This window comes from Cucurbita moschata, unplaced genomic scaffold (genome assembly GCF_002738365.1).
Source record: "Cucurbita moschata cultivar Rifu unplaced genomic scaffold, Cmos_1.0 Cmo_Scf00006, whole genome shotgun sequence".
Classification (NCBI taxonomy): Eukaryota; Viridiplantae; Streptophyta; class Magnoliopsida; order Cucurbitales; family Cucurbitaceae; genus Cucurbita; species Cucurbita moschata.
Window position 1 is genome coordinate 1,148,764 of NW_019268522.1, and position 18,055 is coordinate 1,166,818.

An 18,055-nucleotide genomic window follows, 5' to 3' on the forward strand; every position below is an offset into this window, starting at 1 on the left:
GGGGGGGGGGGGTAGATTGTGAGATTCCACATCGGTTGGAGAAGGAAACGAAGCATTCCTTATAAGGGTGTGGAAACCTCTCCCTAGGAGATGCGTTTTAAAGCCGTGAGGCTGACAGCGATACGTAATGGGTCAAAGCGAATAATATCTGCTAGCGGTGAGCTTAGGCTGTTACATATGGTATTAGAGCCAGACACCGAGTGTTGTGCCAGCAAGGACACTAGCCCCTATGGGGGTGGATTGTGAGATTTCACATCGGTTGGAGAGGGAAACAAAACATTTTTTTATAAAGGGTGTGGAAACCTCTCCCTAGCAGATGCGTTTTAAAATCGTGAGACTGACGGCGATACATAACGGGCCAAAGCGGACAATATCTGCTAGCAGTGAGCTTAGGCTGTTACAGATAGTATCAGAGCCAGACACTGGTCGCTGTGCCAGCAAGGACGCTCAGGGGGTGGATTGTAAGATTTCACATCGATTGTAGAGGAGAACGAAGCATTCCTTATAAAGATGTGGAGACCTCTCCCTAGCGGTGGGCTTGGACTGTTACATAGGTAGTACAACCAATAAAGTTAATAATAGATGGCTCTCTTGGTAACCATAAGGTTCATAACTTATTGAAAACTCAAGATGCAATTGTACAACTTATAGAACTATACCATTTCAGCTAGAACCCTATTTTCGATACCATACCGATAACTCTTTGTCGTGATTATGCATGTGATATAAGCGCTACGTCGCAGGGCGTGCAGCCTGTTCGTAAGCATTCAACTCTCATACAAGCACAATTAAATGAGGTATGTATGCTTATATGAAAGCTTTATTACAAAAGCATTTTCTTTGTTCAAGTATTGACTCCTTCCTAACTTGCTGTTCTTCAAGTCGTCCATTTCATTGAAGGATACTATTGATGGAAGTGCTAAATCATTGAGTGATGAATCTTCTAAACCTTTGGCAACGGAAGAATCAATCTCTGAGTTCATTACTCAAGTTTCAAGCCTTATCAAGTTAGCTAGCTCAATCACTGAACTTTTCCTCTACATATGGCTATGGTTTAACATGTGTCTCCCCACTTGCAGGCTTGTCGATTCAAGAGACATTGTCGAGTTACAATTGAAACAGCTCGACTGCGAAGTGACGATTCGTAAAAAGGAGGCCTTACCTCAAGCACCACCTCCTGCTGCTGTTCCTATGATGTATGCGTCCCCGCCCTCGCCCTCTCCGTCGGTAGCACCACCAGCTCCTGCCCCTGTGTCTGGTCCTGCTGCACTACCAGCACCTGCTTCTCCAGTTTCAAGCTTACCATCTTCACCTCCTGCTGCCAAGTCAACCAGTTCGTCTCTTCCACCTCTCAAATGCCCTATGGCAGGCACGTTCTACCGTAGTCCCGGGCCTGGAGAACCACCGTTTGTTAAGGTAAAATTCTTTCGTATAGTAAATGGTATTTCGTAAATCTTTCATTGGAGCTTTTTTTGAGGAGTTCTTCTTATAGGTTGGAGATAAAGTACAGAAGGGACAAATCTTATGCATCATTGAGGCTATGAAATTAATGAACGAAATAGAGGTAAGATTTTCTCTCTTTATACGTTTAGATCTTTGAATGTGAAACATTATGTTGAAGTTTATCATCCATATGGAGCATTGCTATCTCCTTTGTCTTCCCTTTAGTTTGATATCATGTTCTTCGTTTGAGTTGCTAACAGTATATTCCTTACTTTCCATAGTATTGTCTACTGATGTGGGTGTATGTTCGAAACAGTATTGGATTTACATAAACTGAAAATTTTACTGTTTATAATATAGCCTGATTATGGGTGAAACAAACCTCTGATTCTCCTATGTAGTAAACAATTACCTGTCTTGTCTTGTGTCTTGTTATGTTTCAAAGAATATGGATGCGACTGAATCTTAGGAAAGACGGAGTAATAATTCTTGTAGCTCACCGCTAGCAAATATTGTCCTCTTGGGCTTTCCTTCAAAGGTTTTTAAAACGTGTATGCTAGGGAGAGGTTTCCACACCTTTATAAAGAATGATTTGTTCTTCTCTCCAACCGATGTGAGATCTCACAATCCACTCCCCTTCGGGGCTCAGCGCCATTGCTGGCACTTGTTCCTCTCTCCAATCAATGTGGGATCTCACAATCCACCCCCCTTGGGGTCCAGCGTCTTTGCTGGCACACCGCTTGGTGTCTGGCTTTGATACCATTTGTAACACCCTAGGTCCACCGCTAGCAGATATTGTCTTCTTTGGGCTTTTCCTTTCGGTTTTTCCCTCAAGGTTTTTAAAATGCGTATGCTAGGGAGAGGTTTTCACACTCTTATAAAAAATGCTTCGTTCCCCTCTCCAACTAATGTGGGATCTCACAATCCATCCCCTTCAGGGCCCTGCATCCTTGTTGGCACTTGTTCCTCTCTCCAATCGATGTGGGATCTCCCAATCCACCTCCCCTTAGGGGCCTAGCGTCCTCACTGGCACACCGCCCAGTGTCTAGCTCTGATACCATTTGTAACACCTGAAGCCCACTACAAATAAATATTGTCCTCATTGGACTTTCCCATTTGGGTTTCCCCTCGAAGGTTTTTAAAACACGTCTGCTAGAGAGGTTTCCACACCCTTATAAAGAATGTTTTGTTCCCCTATCCAACCGATGTGGGGTCTCACAATCCACCCCCTTTGGGGGCCAGGGTCCCTCGTTGACACTCGTTCCTCTCTTCAATCGATATGGGATCTCACAATCCACCCCTCCCCACTTTGGGGCCCAACGTCCTCGTTGGCACACCGCCCGGTGTCTGGCTTTGATACCATTTGTAACATCCTAAGCCCACCACTAGCAAATATTGTCCTCTTTGGCCTTTTCCTTTCGAGCTTCCCCTTAAGGTTTTTAAAACACGTCTGCTAGAGAGGAGTTTCCACACCTTTATAAAAAATGTCTCGTTCCCCCTTTCCAATCGATGTGAGGTCTCACAATTCCATTAATTATGAGTTAACATTGAACAAATTCAGATCTTACCCACTATGGTTTGTTTCTTACTCTTTCCATTAGGACTATTTACCCCTGAGGATATGTGTATCAGTAGTAAATCCCCTATTATTACTGCCTAAATTTCCTATGACAGACATATTGAGTTTAAGTCATATAGAGGTAAATCTCCATGCATAATGTCGTCTGGTGGCAGCTACCCAGATCATTTGTTTCAGTCAAACAAACTGGCTAATGTCTGCTCTTCCAATTTTATGGGATGTCTCTGTAGGGACGACTAATGTCTTCTCTTAAAAACATTTAATTCTCAGGCCGATCAATCAGGGACCATAGTCGAGGTTATTGCAGAGGACGGGAAGCCCGTTAGTGTCGACACGGTAAGTAGTTCTAACCATTAAAGTTATTGTAATGGATGGATAAACTGTTTCCTTATGGTCTTGTATTTTGTTGTGGTTTCTTTGCAGCCTTTGTTTTGCATTCAACCTTAGATGAATCCTGTTTCGTTTAACACGAGTCGAGTTAAGCTGAGTTTGGGAGGCAAATTGAGTTTCCAAGCAAGTTCGGGTTGTGGATTAGTTATGGTAATGTCTTCTTTTCTCTTTAATTGAGTGTAATCAGAGAGAGATTGTGTTCATAAATGACAATTCCTTTTCCAGTTTAACTTTGGTTGTGAAATCAGATATATATATATATATATATATATATATATATATATATATTTAACCCTTTGCTAATTTTGTACCTTCTTTGAGTTGATGAAATAAGGATTTCTTCCTTAGTTGAAGCTGCTTTATGCATATCCAAGAACCAGATGTTGCTTTCTTTGAATCGTAACGAAAATATTAGAATTTGATTGTGTTCATCACATTTGCAATGGGAATCAACGCCTCGATTATCGACTCTATGTAAATCATGACCTTTTCAAATAACGAACAAAGTTGGATAAAATGGTGTCAAACCCAAGAAGAAAATAGCAATTTTGACTTGTATGGAATAACGAGAGCTAAATCCAGACGTGGATTGAATCAGTTTCTAGATCTAGATAGCATTTGTAACTATTGGCCATTGATCGTATTTGTGAGCGATATGACCAATGTAAAAAACAATGGCTTTACGATCTCCACGTAAATAGTGTCCAAGAAATCTCATTTCCGTTGTGTTTGATTTGATTTATATTACAATGGGAGGTGATTTGTTCTTAAACAATGAAGCCTACGATCCTATAAACTTCAAAAGAAATGCAGTCTCTAAAGCTGATTCTTTACAGTGCAAATACCTGTTTTCCTCCACTATGTCTGTTGTTATATTGAGTATTACCGGACGTTTTGGATCATAAATGCTGTAATCCCGCACTCGAGCAATCCATTTTGCAGCTTCCCATACCCCAAATCTGCACAACACACACAGATAAGTGGATTGAACATGACAGAATCATTGGACTATGAACAATGCTAATCGATGAACGTATGAAACAATAAGTTGATCATGAGTTTATAAGAAATACATCTCCTTCTATTGATACGAGGCCTTTTATGAAATGGCAGAGTAAGATGAATTCTAACACAGATCATTCAGACAAAAGCAGTGTTTTGAACAATGATTTGCAAACCATTCTTCTTTTTAGAGGAAGAAACATGGACAAGGATGCGTTATAGACTTATTCAACAACGAATTTTCTTCTAAGTGTGTCCCTACTTGCCAAAGATTTTAATGAAGTAATAACTAAAAATAATTGGATACTCCAAATAACATGTTCAGAGCATGTTCAAGTAATTTCAGTGTCCAATCCTGACATTTTACTCGATATAGTATGTAACGGTCCAAGCCCATCACTAGCAGGTATTGTCCACTTTGGTCTTTCCCTTCCGGATTTCTCTTTAAGGTTTTAAAACGCGTATACTAGGGAGAGGTTTCCACACCCTTATAAAGAATGTTTTGTTCTCCTCCTCAACCGATGTCGGATCTCACAATTTAGTCCCCTTCGAGGCCCAACATCCTCACTAGCACTCATCTCTTCTCCAATCGATATGGGACCCCCCAATCCTCCCCCAATTGGGACCCAATATCCTTGCTAGCACACCGTCTCATGTCCACCCCTTTGGGGCTCAGTCTCATCGTTGGCACACTGCCTCGTGTCCACCCTCCTTCGAGACTGCCTCCTTGCTGGCACATCGCCTCGTGTCCACCCCCTTTGGCACTCAACCTCCTTGCTAGCACATCACCCGGTGTCTAGCTTTAATACTATTTCTAATGGCCCAAGCCCACCGCCAGTAGATATTGTCCTCTTTGGACTTTCCCTCCCAGCCTTCCTCTCAAGGTTTTAAAACGTATCTACTGAGGAAAGATTCTCACACCCTTATAAAGACTGTTTCGGCTAGCATATGAAAAGAAAATTACCGGGTATTAAAGGACGAGGTTATCAAAACAGCTGGGTAGGAGACATCCTTCTGAATGTTATCATACGGAGAGTATCTGCGAACTGCATGAAAATCATCTATATCCTCCTCAGGGTATCCAAATTCTTCATAGTCAGCTGGTGTTAGTGGTATAATGGGATGAAGGAGTGTGTTTATTGGATCTAGAAATGGAACCTGTAACAAAATGAAAGATTTAGTAAAGAGAAAATGGACCAAAACCCTTTTGAAGAAAAGATCTTTTAAAACAAACAGATTATAGCAGAAGAATAAAATCTTATAACACGGAATCTTTCCATCCAACTTTAGAACAAACATATAAAATGCAAGAGAAATAATGCAGAAGATAGAAGCATACTTTCAAAATAGCAGATCGAAATAATTCTGGGCATTGATTGATAGCAGAAGCAACCAAAAGTCCTCCAGCACTATAGCCCCAACCAGCAAGCTTCTCCTCATTTACAATCTTTCTTTCAACAAGGAATTTAGCACACGAAATATAATCTTGAACTGAATTAAACTTCTTTGTACGCCTACCATCATGATGCCACTTCTTACCCCCACCACCTCCACCTCTGGAAGCAAACAAAACAACAGGAAATGAGATGCCAAATTAGAGATCTAGAACTTTTGATGGAATCTGAAATAAGTTTTAACTTTCATAAGATGAATTAAAACAATTTCCAAATGCTTACGAACCTAACATCAGCATATGCAATGACCCAGCCACGATCAAGAAGGCTTTTCAACTCGCTGCGCCACCGTTTGTCGAGTGGCTCACCATAAGCTCCATGTACATGAAGTAATCCAGGGTTTTCATTTTCTCTTTTACTCTTGTAAGAGTATACGACCGTTAAAGGAATCAAAACTCCATCATGTGATGAGACATTGAAGCGTTCACAAGCATAAAATTCAGAGAGGGTGTTCCACATCTGATCATCATCGGAGTTGGCTTCACCCATAGAAATCTCCGACTCATTAGATATTTCTCCTGATGCTGCTGCAGAGGAAGTCGTTCCATAAAGAATTCGTGTTCGTTCATGAAGAATGCTTTGCTGTTGAATGATATTCCATTTTCCATCTGATAGGTTATAATCAACCACAGCATCAGGCATCTGTTGAAAGTTAAATAACAATTAATGGGTAGCAAACCGTCAGACATTATTACATTTGTCCTAAAGTCTAAGTAGGTTAAGTTCTTATCATCGTTACATTCTGTAACAATCCAGGCTCACCGCTTGCCGATATATTGTCCTCTTTGGACTTTCCCTTTCGGGCTTCTCCTCAAGGCTTTAAAACGCGTCTGCTAGGGGAAGGTTTCCACACCCTTATAAATGGTGTTTTGTTCTCCTCTCCAACCAATGTGGGACATCACACATTCTAAAGGATAGATTGTTAAGCCAATGGTATCAAGGATAATGGCTCAACACCATAGAGAGAAAACTTGACTACTTTACAGAGGTAAGAAGGTTGACAACCCAAACATTACAGAACTGACAGTACTCCTTTTTGGAGAATTGGGACAAAAAGAAAACTCATTAATCCTGAAGAAATGAATAGCAAAAGAAGGGATGTTAAGATATTATAGCCAAAGATAAAGAACAGACATTAGTAGGAAACTGTACAATTTAATGTTCGTGCCAAGTTTGGTTGACACATTACAAATAGAATAACGGTCATATCCACGAATAAAAATCCTAGGATTCAAACACTAATTGCTGAACAAAAGAGCACTTGGTGAAAAGGTTCCTATAACCTAGTTACAAGTTTCATATGTACTGATCTCTTTTAAAATGTAAACTAAATAGTAGAAAGAAATGGTAATTTCTTTAATAGCCAAGATATCATTCTAGTTCATATTACTGATTCTAGCAACCAGCAGTTCTAGTTTGAACAATGAAGACGAATCAAACTGCCCATCAACACTCCATAAGATATGAAAATCGACATAACTTTGACCGTTAAGCAATCTACAATTCATTTCCATTAAGTTTTGTGACTAAGCCACAGTTATGAGCAACCACATGCGTTAAAGCAATCTTAAGAATATACGAACAATAGAAATTCACATACCACAGGTGATGAAATGGTAAATCGCATTGTCGATGAATAAAAGTCGTAATTTGGTCCTGAAGAAATCTGCGATACGTGCTTAGGAAGAGGCAGAAAATGTGGTTCTAGTTCTTTGAGATTGATTGATCCCTGGCACATAAAAAAATGACAGATGAAGGACTAAATAATGGTAGTCAAGGGCCTGCTTAAGTATATGGTAACTGCTAGTGTTGCAGCACATTATATGCAACCAGAGGCATAGATAGTCCTAAAATTCCAGAAATTAGACCTTTCCACCAACAGGCAAGGGTAGCCGAACAGCACAGAGTCTAAGTTTCGGTCCTTCCCTAAGAATAAGAACCAAATGCGTGTGACTGAAATCGACATCCACAATCACCAAGTCTGGATCATCAACAAATACATTCTGCACCACATTAGAAAATTGGTTGAGAATCATCAAGATGGAGAAAACAAAAACCATGTTCATGAAAGTGTTGAAATTTTTGGATCATTCAGAGTAAAAGGGGATAAAAAAGGACAAGAAGTCCCAATGAACAAAACCAACCTCCCATGTTCTTGAAGTAGATTCAACACTAAGTGGGCTACGAAGAAGATAATGAGAATCTACTGCTTCGTGACCTTTATTAGCATCCGTAAACAAGTAAAGCACTCCTAGATGATGTTCCATTATGCAATGAGCTAATCCTTCACACTCCCAAATTAACTCCATACCAGATAACGGATTGGCAGCATCAATCAGAAAGACCTAAAATGTAGGGTTCACAATAAATATTTGCAACCGACATGAGTACCAACTACGAAGTTCTTCAGATGTCATACGTACCTTGGAAGATGTAGGAGAGAATCGATTAACAGTAACAAAACTAAAGTCTTTTGTGTGTCTAATATAAACATGAACATCATCATCTGGTTCTTCCAGAAGCAAAGTATCTTCATCAGTTGATCCAATCATGCTACAATATAATCTAAAAAAAAAGCATATTCCATCTCATTCCACAACCATAGTCAATATGGAAAAAACTGAAGAATACACTGATGAGGAGTAACTGTGCAGAGAAACTATTTTACCAACCTACATGGTCTTTTATTTTGATCAGTAACAACATAGAGCAATGCCTGGCCGCCTTTGGCCCATGCCAAATTAGAAACTCGATCGACTTGAGGCTTACTACATAAAGAACCAGAACTCAAATTCTTTACAGACAATCTGAAGTAGTCATTGTCCTTGTCATACATAGTGTATGCAAGAAAGCGATGATCAGGAGATACTTCTGATAGCTCCTCATAGGCATAACCTACAATAATTATTAAGAGGGTGAGATTCAACATGCTTCAAATATAAAGAGGGAATAAATAATGGCATGCGGAAACTATAATCAGAAACCAAGCTCTTCCTTGTTAGGAATAAGGACTCTCCACAATGGTATGATATTGTCTACTTTGTGCATAAGCTCTCATGGCTTTGCTTTGGGCTTCCCAAAAGGCCTCATACCAATGGAGATGTATTCCTTATAAATCCATGATCGTTCCCTAAATTAGTCAATGTGGGACTCCCTCCCAACAATCCTCCCCTCCAACAAAGTACACTACAGAGCCTTTCCTGAGGCCTATGGAGCCCTCGAACAACCTCCCCTTAATCGGGGCTCGACTTCTTCTCTAGATTCCTCGAACAAAGTCCATCCTTTGTTCGACACTTGAGTCACTTTTGACTACACCTTTGAGGCTCACAACTTCTTTGTTCGACATTTGAGGATTCTATTGGCATGGCTAAGTTAAGGGCATGGCTATGATGCCATGTTAGAAATAATGACTCTCCACAATGGTATGATATTGTTCACTTTGATCATAAGCTCTCGTGGCTTTGCTTTGGGCTTCCCTTCCTTACTTATAAACCCATGATCATTCCCTAAATTAGCCAATGTGAGACTCCCTCCCAACAATCCTTAACATTCCTCTGGTAGATGATTGCTTCATTTCATGTTATGAGGCAAAACAAAGTTTATCAGGAAGCAGCACGAAATAGAATTCTCTCAAAATGATCTGTTTTAAAGTGAATCGCACAAAAGAACATTTTTAACCAAAGGGAAACAGAGGAGGATCAGGGAAAAGATAACAATACCTCCGAATCTTTCAGCTTCTTGATTATAATCAAGCAACTTTTGCTCAATTTTCTTGCCGGAAACATAATCAAATCCAGCTGAAGGAGATTTATTAGAAATGAACTTTTCATGTAAGCTCGCTAATCTGCGACAGAGAACTTGATACTGCTTTCCTTCTTCGACTCTTCGATAATACAACCTGCGGCGATTGACATTCGCCTTCAAAGAGATCAACAATAATTGAGGCAAAGAGATAGATTCTAATCGGCATAAAAAACATTAACAACAATGCAAAGAGTTCATAACCAAAAAACCCTACCAAGGACCCAAACGAAGTGAAGGAGTCGAGAGGTCAAAAGCCAAGCGAGAAGCCATTTCAGATTGAAGCTTACTCTGGAGTCGTTCTGTGTCAGCCATTACAGCCTCCACATACTTCTCCTCCTGCTCCATGTAAACGTCCATATGCCGCATCGCCACCTTGTCGTTCAATCTCGACATCCAACTGTACGGATCCTCCCAAGTGATATCGTGCATAGTGAAACTCTGTGGCTTCTTTGGAGGCTTTGGCGGCCCCGGTGGTGACGGTGACTGTGGTGTCTTCGGTGTCTTGTAGTGGAGGCATCGTCGGAGAGCGCCGTGAAGATTAGAGCGGCAGTGGCGGAGGGCTGCACGAAATTGGTTCATTGCCGGCGTTGCTCTGCCGGGAATGTTAGAGAGGGTTTATATCGGGTTTTTGTTCTGAAAATCGAAAAATAGTTCCTTTTCTATTAGATTTTAAAAAAAAAAAAAAAAAATATATGTTTTGGGAAATTATTATTATTTTTATTTTTTTAAGTTTGAATTTTGGAGTGTCGAACCAACCTAATCCGAATCATAAAGCTTGAACTAGATTAGATAACATCTCGAGTTGGGTTAGATTATTTTCATGGAATCGAACGGGTTCAATTTGGGTTTCAGGTTCAGTAAACAAATGTTCGAGTTGACCTGAACTGAACCAATAATATATGCATATTACCTCGGTCCGTTGTCGGAAGTAGTTCGCCTAGCCATCTCATATAATTTTTCCCACAGTGTCTATAATTACTTGTCATACAAATAAATAAATAATACGGGTGTACAATAGTCCATATTGAGTTGGGTAAGGATTTATTTTATCCAATGGTTGGATTGTTAACCAACTCAACCAGAAAATTTTTAAATTAGAAGAGCTTTATTTATCTACCATTTATAATTATTATAACCTGAGGTTAAAAAATCACAAATAAAAACAACCCAACATTTGAAAAGGCCATTCGAAATGGGCTTTAAATGAACTAGTGGGCTTCCTCAACAACCCAGTCCAAGCTCAATTTGTCAAGTCCGTTGAAAAGACCCGTGTTGGTTTATAATGATAGTCTAAGACAAATAACATGATCATGTCATAGAGAAATGTCAGGACCATCTTTGTGAGATCCCACATCAGTTGGAGAGTGAAACAAAACATTCCTCGTAAAGGTGTAGAAATTTCTCCCTAATAGATGCATTTTAAAATCGTGAGGCTAATGACGATACATAATAGACCAAAACAGACAATATCTGCTAGCGATGGGTTTAGGCTGTTACAAATGGTATCAGAGCCAAACATCAGAGAGTGTGTCAGCAAAAACGTTGAGTCTCCAAGGAGAGTGAATTATGTGATCCCACGTTAGTTGGAGAGAGAAATGAAACATTCCTTGTAAGAGTATAAAAACCTCTCCCTATTAGATGTTTTTTAAAATCATGAGGCTGACATGATACGTAATAGGCCAAAGCAGACAATATCTACTAGAGGTAGGTTTGAGCTGTTACAAATGACATCAGAGCCAAACATCAGGCGGTGTGCCACGAGGACGTTAGGCCCCCAAAGGGGGTGGATTGTGAGATCCCACATCGGTTGGAGAGGGGAACGAAACATTTCTTACAAGGGTGTAGAAACCTCTCCCTAGTAGACGCGTTTTAAAACCGTGAGGCTGACGACGATACATAACGAGCCAAAGCGAACAATATCTACTAACAGTGAACTTAGGTTGTTACAAATGGTATTGGAGCCAAACACCAAGTAGTGTGCCAGCGAGGACATTGGACCCACAAAGAGGGTGGATTGTGAGGTCTCACATCGGCTAGAGAGGGGAACGAAACATTCCTTACAAGGGTGCAGAAACCTCTCCCCAATAGACGCGTTTTATGGCGATACATAACGGGTCAAAGCAGACAATATCTGCTAGCAGTAAGTTTAGGGTATGCTTGTCCGAGCATGAGAGAGAACATAAAATATATTTATCAAAACCAAAGCCTATGTTGGAGCCAATGCAGCAGGGCTAATTATCTTACTTAATTGTACTATGAAAACCCTTAAACAAGATAATTAACAATATTAATTAATGATAAAATGCCCATTGGTGACCGAACTTACATCAAGGAAGGATGATGATTAGTTTAATATTAGAGTAAAATAGTGATGAATTTCTTGAAGACTGTCATTGATTGGAAATTGAAACTATTATTTTTGCATAAAATAATATAAATTAATTTCTCTTCATTATTTGAAATAATTAATTATACTTATTATAAGTACATGTGACAAAATCAATGTATAGATTAAATCATTTACTTATTAATATAACATAAGATTATGAGTTTCTATGCAAAGAACTCTACTCCCAATAATTTCCTAAACCCTAAAAAACCCTTTTTCTTTCTCCAAATTTACGAACAAGTTGGATTTCTTATGTATGTTTTTCTACGAAATTAAGGATCGAGCGTGTTGCCTTTTATCTGGTAGACAATGAGAGAGATAACAGGAGGACAAACAGGCAACACGATCCTATTTTTGGTATAAGATTAGAACGTTACTGTATATATGTCATCAGGGTTTTTCAATAAATTCAAGCAGAAACGACTAAACCTCGTTGTCCTTACAGGGTTGAGTTACCAAAACTACTCATGACATGCATGTAGCAACGATTTAATCTTGTGGTAGACGTACGTAGGGTTTTTACAAATGATATCAAAGTAGAACCCCTCCCTGGTTCGAGAATGAACCAATGTGCAAATTGGTGGACGTGTGATGCCTGAGTGAAGAAGCGATACTTCTTCCTTTTCGGTGGCTCATCATAGGAGTTCCAAAGTTGAGTACGCTCGACTTGAAGCAATTCTATGTTAGTTTGTGAGGAATGGTCTTCACTCTTCTCTGAGAGGCAATTTGTTGAAAATAGTTCGAGTCCCAGAAGATCATCGATATAATATATTAGTGAGAGACGTTATTTTCATTGGTACGAAACTTTTTGGAAAAACCCTAAAAAACTAAGTCGGGAGAGTGTTAGGCATCTCATTGTTATCGTCTTTTCACCCACTCTCTCCTGTCGAGTTGAGTCAAACTACAACTCACAAATTTCATTACATTTAAATTAAGTAGACATAAAATTATCGAAGTCCAATAATTGTATAGACATGAACAAACCAAAAAATTTAATGAGACAGCCAAGTAGGATATATTTTTTTATTTTATCATTATACTTTTTGACTTATATTCATTAGTGTTCGTACTTTTAAAACGTCTATTTTGAACCTCATATTTTTTTAAAAAAAATTATTTAGATTTTACCTTTTCGAAATTCTAAAATGTTACACTAAAAAAAAATTATGAGTATAGTGTCGTGGGGTAAAAAGTGAAAAGGTTAAAAATCATTTTTTAGTCCATAAACTCTCGGGACGGTAATAATTTGGTCTATAAACTTTAGTTTATAACAAATTAATCCACGTACTTAAAATTTTGTAACGACTTAATCTCAGTTGTAAAAAAATCATCAAAATTAAATATTTGTGTTTATTACCCTAACGATTGAGACTTCGAAACTCTCGTAAACATGTTATAACAGTTCAAGTTCACCACTAACAGATATTGTTCGATTTAGTCCGTTACGTATTTTCATCAGCCACACAGTTTTAAAACGTGCTTATTAGGGAGAGGTTTCCACACCCTTATAAGAAATTTTTCGTTTCTCTCGACTCACGCCTAGGGATATACAAGCGTCATTCTTCAGATGGATTGCTGTTCAATAGTGACCTAGGATAAGTAGGCACGAACTTCTGTATAGCGCCCTAGTTTGTTAGTACAAGTAGTTAAGAGGGCTGGGAAGTACGACTTGCGTCAAACTTGTGAAAGAATACTTGCAGCGCACTTGCTGAACAAGGCTCCTTGAAAGTCTTTCGGGGATTACCAGTTAATAACGAACTTGCAAAATGAATCTGTTTATCATAAAGAGGTTCGTTTATATAAAAGATCGAGAACTAAAACGAGAAAGATGGGAAAAGTTTAGTTTTATTTTTATTTTTAATTTAAATTAGAGGAAATTAAATTATAAAAGTAGCAAATCACGAGGAAATTAAATCCTAAAAATAGCAAACGATACAAAGACCAAAGATGGAAAACATCGCCTTGTCGGAAGGAAACATGTTGAGCCGTACGATTGATGAGTTGGCATTGCCAACCAAATCCACGGCTACTTTTCTACCTACGTGGCAGAGCCGACCGAGCCGAGTCGAGCTGAGACGAGAGTAAAGCCAGCGTCCCTCGGTTGCCGACAAGGAGTACATGGATCCACGTGGGATCACGAGGAGTGTGGGGACCACAAAGAAGCGCACGTGTCAACCACCGACGTCCCATCCAGTTGACCGTAGATTGCGGGATCTTTGTACGGCCTTTATTTTTTTGCTTGTGTGTCCCCAGGTGGGGGTGCGTGTCTGCTTCACGGTTGAAATTAAATTAAATTAAATTAAAATTAAAATTTTTTTTTCATCCAACTCTATCCAATTTATTTTTCTCAATTCATATTATCTGATTTGACTAGTTATGTATTGATATGAAACAAGAGACATCAATCATACAATATACTTCAACGAAGATTTGAAGACAATGTCGTTGAAATTATCAAAATATATTTTAATTCATACCACGTTGAAAAATAATGAAGTTTCATTGTTATAAATTTTGGGTGGATTACAATTTAGAATTATTATATTTCATTAATAAATTTGAGGAATTTTTATTTATTTCAGGTTACATTTACATAATGGTTAATTATGGCTACGAATGTTACAATAAATGTTTAATAGGTTCATTTTAAGACTATATAAAGTCATGTATGTTGTATTTGTAAGGCGACTTGAAAAATATAATAAAAGAAGCATTTGTGCCTTCTTTAGCTAATGTATAAGTTTTTTTTTTTGCAATTCTATGTAGTTTAGATTGCATGTAGAATCATTCAAGCTCGACACGATCAATCTTGCTTGTAGATTGATTTGAATCTCAAACAAGTGTTTTTGCCTTGAGACGTTTGACCAACAAGAATCATTCAAGCTAGACATGATCGATATTGCTTGTAGAATGATTCAAATCTTAAACAAGTGCTTTCGCTTTGAGATATTCGATCAACAAAGTAATCCGAATCTTACTTCCCCAGTAGTGATTTCCGTATCATTTGGTATCAAAGTTTTCCATTAAGGTGATTCCATATCACATATCGTCGTCAACTTTACAATTTTAAAACGTGTCTGTTACGAGAGATTTTCACACACTTATAAAAAAAAAAAGAAATTGTTCCGTAAGGCCTCGTAAGAATTAATAATTAAATTAATATTAACGAAACGAGAATAATTTTGTAACATCGTTATAAACCCTAAACCCTAAAATGCATGTATGATGTATTAGCATTAGCATATTACATGCATTAGGCACCTTACATTATAAACCCTAAAACATGCATTAGCATACTTAAGACTTCATGAGAATTTTTAAATTTTTTCTTCAAAAAATGTTCGTTCATAAGTTGACGGTAAGAATTTTTAATTTTTTTTAATAAAAGTAAATAGTATTAACGCCATTTTTTTTTTAATTATTTATTTTTAATTTAAGATATTAATAATTTTTTCTTTTAGTTTATATTTTGTTTAGATTTTCTTAAAAATTTAAGAGTGTTATTGAAATTTCGAAAATTCAAGAAATTTTTTTTAGACAAAGTTTATGTCAATTTTTATTAATTTAGTCTATTATTTATAATTTTTCTTAAATGTTTCCCGCTATCATTAGAGTAGAACAAACGGAATTAGACGAGAAGTTAATCGTGACGGTTTTCAAAGTTAATGTCAATAAACGTCGTAATCATTGTCACGTCATTCTAGGTAAATATTGCCATTTTTTTTTTAAATATGGTTATTTTTATAAGTTAAAGGACCTTTGTATGGTAGATACCCTACAAAATCATAACACATAAGAAAAAATTAAAATAATAATAATAATAAGCATTTTTTACATAAATAAATATATAAAAATTTATATAAATTCAGTATAAAAAATGCAAGAGTTTGTTCCACACGTAATCATATCATGTAACACAGCAATATTTGTGTATTTGAAAATAATTTTAAAAAATGGATCATATGCTTAAAAATAATTAAAATTTTATGAATTAGATACCATACTTGCAATAATTAAGGATAATTTAAGGTTTAATTGCGACACTATTAGAGATTGTTCGTTCATTTGTTAAGTTCCAATTAATCGAGACATTACGAGATAATTTAATTACAAAGAAAAAAAATAAATCATCGATCTCCACAATGGTATGATATTGTTCATTTTGAGCATAAGCTCTCATGACGATGTTTAAAAACATGGAAGTTTCGACTTTTTTTAGTAGTTTCTATCCTTCCCGGAGTTAGGAATCACGGATCTCCACAATGGTATGATATTGTCCACTTTGAGCATAACCTCTCATGGATTTGCTTTGGGTTTCCCCCAAAAGGTCTCGTACCAATGAAGATACTATTTCTTGATTATAAACTCGTGATCATTTTCTAAATTAGCCGATGTGGAACTTTCATCCAACACCTCCCCTCGAACAAAGTATGCCTCCCCTTAATCGATGCTCAATGCTTTTTTTTTTTTTTCTTTTGGAGTCTTTGAACAAAGTATACCCTTTGTTCGATACTTTAGTCACTTTTTGACTATACCTTTGGCTCACAGTACTTTGTTTCGAGGTTGAGAATTTGTCCATCTATTGACATGGCTAAATTTAGGGCATGACTTTGATACCGTATTAGATCATATATATTGATGAAGATGGTGACATAGTGACCTTGTTCAATGATGATGATCTACATGACATGATGAAGCCTCTCCGAGAAGCCTAAAACAAAGTTATGAGAGCTTATGTTTAAAGTGGACAGTATCATACCAGTAGACCCTAACACAATCCAATTTAATTCATACGGTTTCGGTTGAATTGAGTTTAAATGAATAAAAACTTATGAATTATGTGAGTTTAATAGTTTTTTCTGAAATAAAATCAATCCAAATATTGACGGTTTACATTATTTAATAAGAGTTCTTTAGATTAGGTTGATAGCAGGTTAGAAGACGTATCGCGTAATCGAACCGTCCCGGTAGGCAGTTTCATTCTTTCTTAATGTAATTCAAACAATTAAGTGGGGTGTAATAAATGTATTAACCCGACCCGACCTAACCAAGCCCATGAATACCTTCACTTCATTCTAAGTTTTTTAAAAAATTAATAATTAAACAAACATGTTTATTTTGAATTTGAAACTATTGAATATGATATATATAATTTTTTTTTCAAATATTTATGGACAAAATAAGAATAAGATGTTATAATTTGCACTTTTAATGTTTAAAAAAAAAAAACTTTATAAACTGTCATATCATTTGAAAGGGAATTTAAAAAAACACGATCTCATTTGTCTAGTCAAAAGAATAAACACGAGCTTCTACCGATCTCTTATTTATATCACAAAAATAAATTAAATCTTGACGATAACATGATATTGTCCACTTCAAACATAACTCTCGTGACTCTACTTTTAATTTTTCTAAAAAAATTCTTCATTACTTATATATTCATGATCTTCCTCTTAATTAACTAACGTGAGACTCCAACCATCTTGTAAATCTTAAACTCGTTTAAATATTGTACAACAGGCTGGAAGATCACCGCACGTCACATGGTGTCCGGTGCACCCCTAGCGGCCCTTGAAAATTTGGAGGACTGAGTGCCTCTAACGTCCAATCGTACTCATAACTACCTTAGGTCTCCAAGATGAACAACCTCTTGAAAAGTCAGCAAAATGGATTAGGTTAACATATATGAATGAACGTTCTTTCAAACTTCATACAAGAGAACGTCCCATTTGCTGCTACGTCGTTCTAGGTCATCGTTACATCAATTTTTCATCGATTAAATCTATAAATCATCACCTAATTACAATTTCAAGAAGCAAATTAATAGGGGATTGTGTTTCTTTTCATCTTTTCCTCAAATAATTACAAAAAGTTTCCTTCTAATCAATGTTATGTTCAAGAATGAATGCCATAGGGAAGAGTATCAATTATTTCAAGACATGGGGGATGTGCCTGTCTCTTTTTTTTTTTTTTTTTTTTTTTTTTTTTTTG

At 37.2% G+C, this 18,055-nt stretch overlaps 2 protein-coding genes across 4 annotated transcripts in view; one reads left to right on the forward strand and one right to left on the reverse strand.

The window, feature by feature from the left end:
* LOC111444423 (biotin carboxyl carrier protein of acetyl-CoA carboxylase, chloroplastic-like) overlaps positions 1–3,718 on the forward strand; it is a 5,602-nt gene extending 1,884 nt beyond the window's left edge. The window contains exons 2-7 of one of the 3 annotated variants that reach the window (XM_023082523.1): positions 744–797; positions 901–1,007; positions 1,080–1,416; positions 1,493–1,564; positions 3,293–3,358; positions 3,446–3,718. In XM_023082523.1, coding sequence (XP_022938291.1) covers positions 744–797; positions 901–1,007; positions 1,080–1,416; positions 1,493–1,564; positions 3,293–3,358; positions 3,446–3,469 — 660 coding nt within the window. In that variant the 3' untranslated portion in view covers positions 3,470–3,718. Of the gene's footprint in view, positions 1–743; positions 798–882; positions 1,008–1,079; positions 1,417–1,492; positions 1,565–3,292; positions 3,359–3,445 lie in introns of all 3 variants that reach the window. The other 2 variants (XM_023082522.1, XM_023082524.1) reach the window with 2 other exon arrangements.
* Positions 3,719–4,100: 382 nt separating this feature from the next.
* Positions 4,101–10,301, reverse strand: LOC111444419 (protease 2). The gene is made up of 11 exons (XM_023082517.1): positions 9,887–10,301; positions 9,588–9,766; positions 8,541–8,763; positions 8,292–8,433; positions 8,013–8,213; positions 7,737–7,871; positions 7,469–7,597; positions 6,095–6,510; positions 5,754–5,970; positions 5,379–5,572; positions 4,101–4,371 (listed from the first exon to the last, which is right to left on the reverse strand). Exons 1-11 carry the CDS (start codon positions 10,249–10,251, stop codon positions 4,194–4,196), a joined length of 2,379 nt encoding a protein of 792 aa, XP_022938285.1. The 5' UTR covers positions 10,252–10,301; the 3' UTR covers positions 4,101–4,193.
* Positions 10,302–18,055: the final 7,754 nt, after the last annotated feature.

Bases quoted from the DNA above. Each gene is read 5' to 3' on its own strand.
- LOC111444419 (XM_023082517.1), bottom strand. From the start codon at position 10,251: ATGAACCAATTTCGTGCAGCCCTCCGCCACTGCCGCTCTAATCTTCAC. The intron at 8,434-8,540 runs GTTGGTAAAATA...CTTTTTTTTTAG, and splicing joins CAAAATAAAAGACCATGTAG to ATTATATTGTAGCATGATTG. The intron at 4,372-5,378 runs GTAATTTTCTTT...TGTGTTGTGCAG, and splicing joins ACCTCGTCCTTTAATACCCG to ATTTGGGGTATGGGAAGCTG.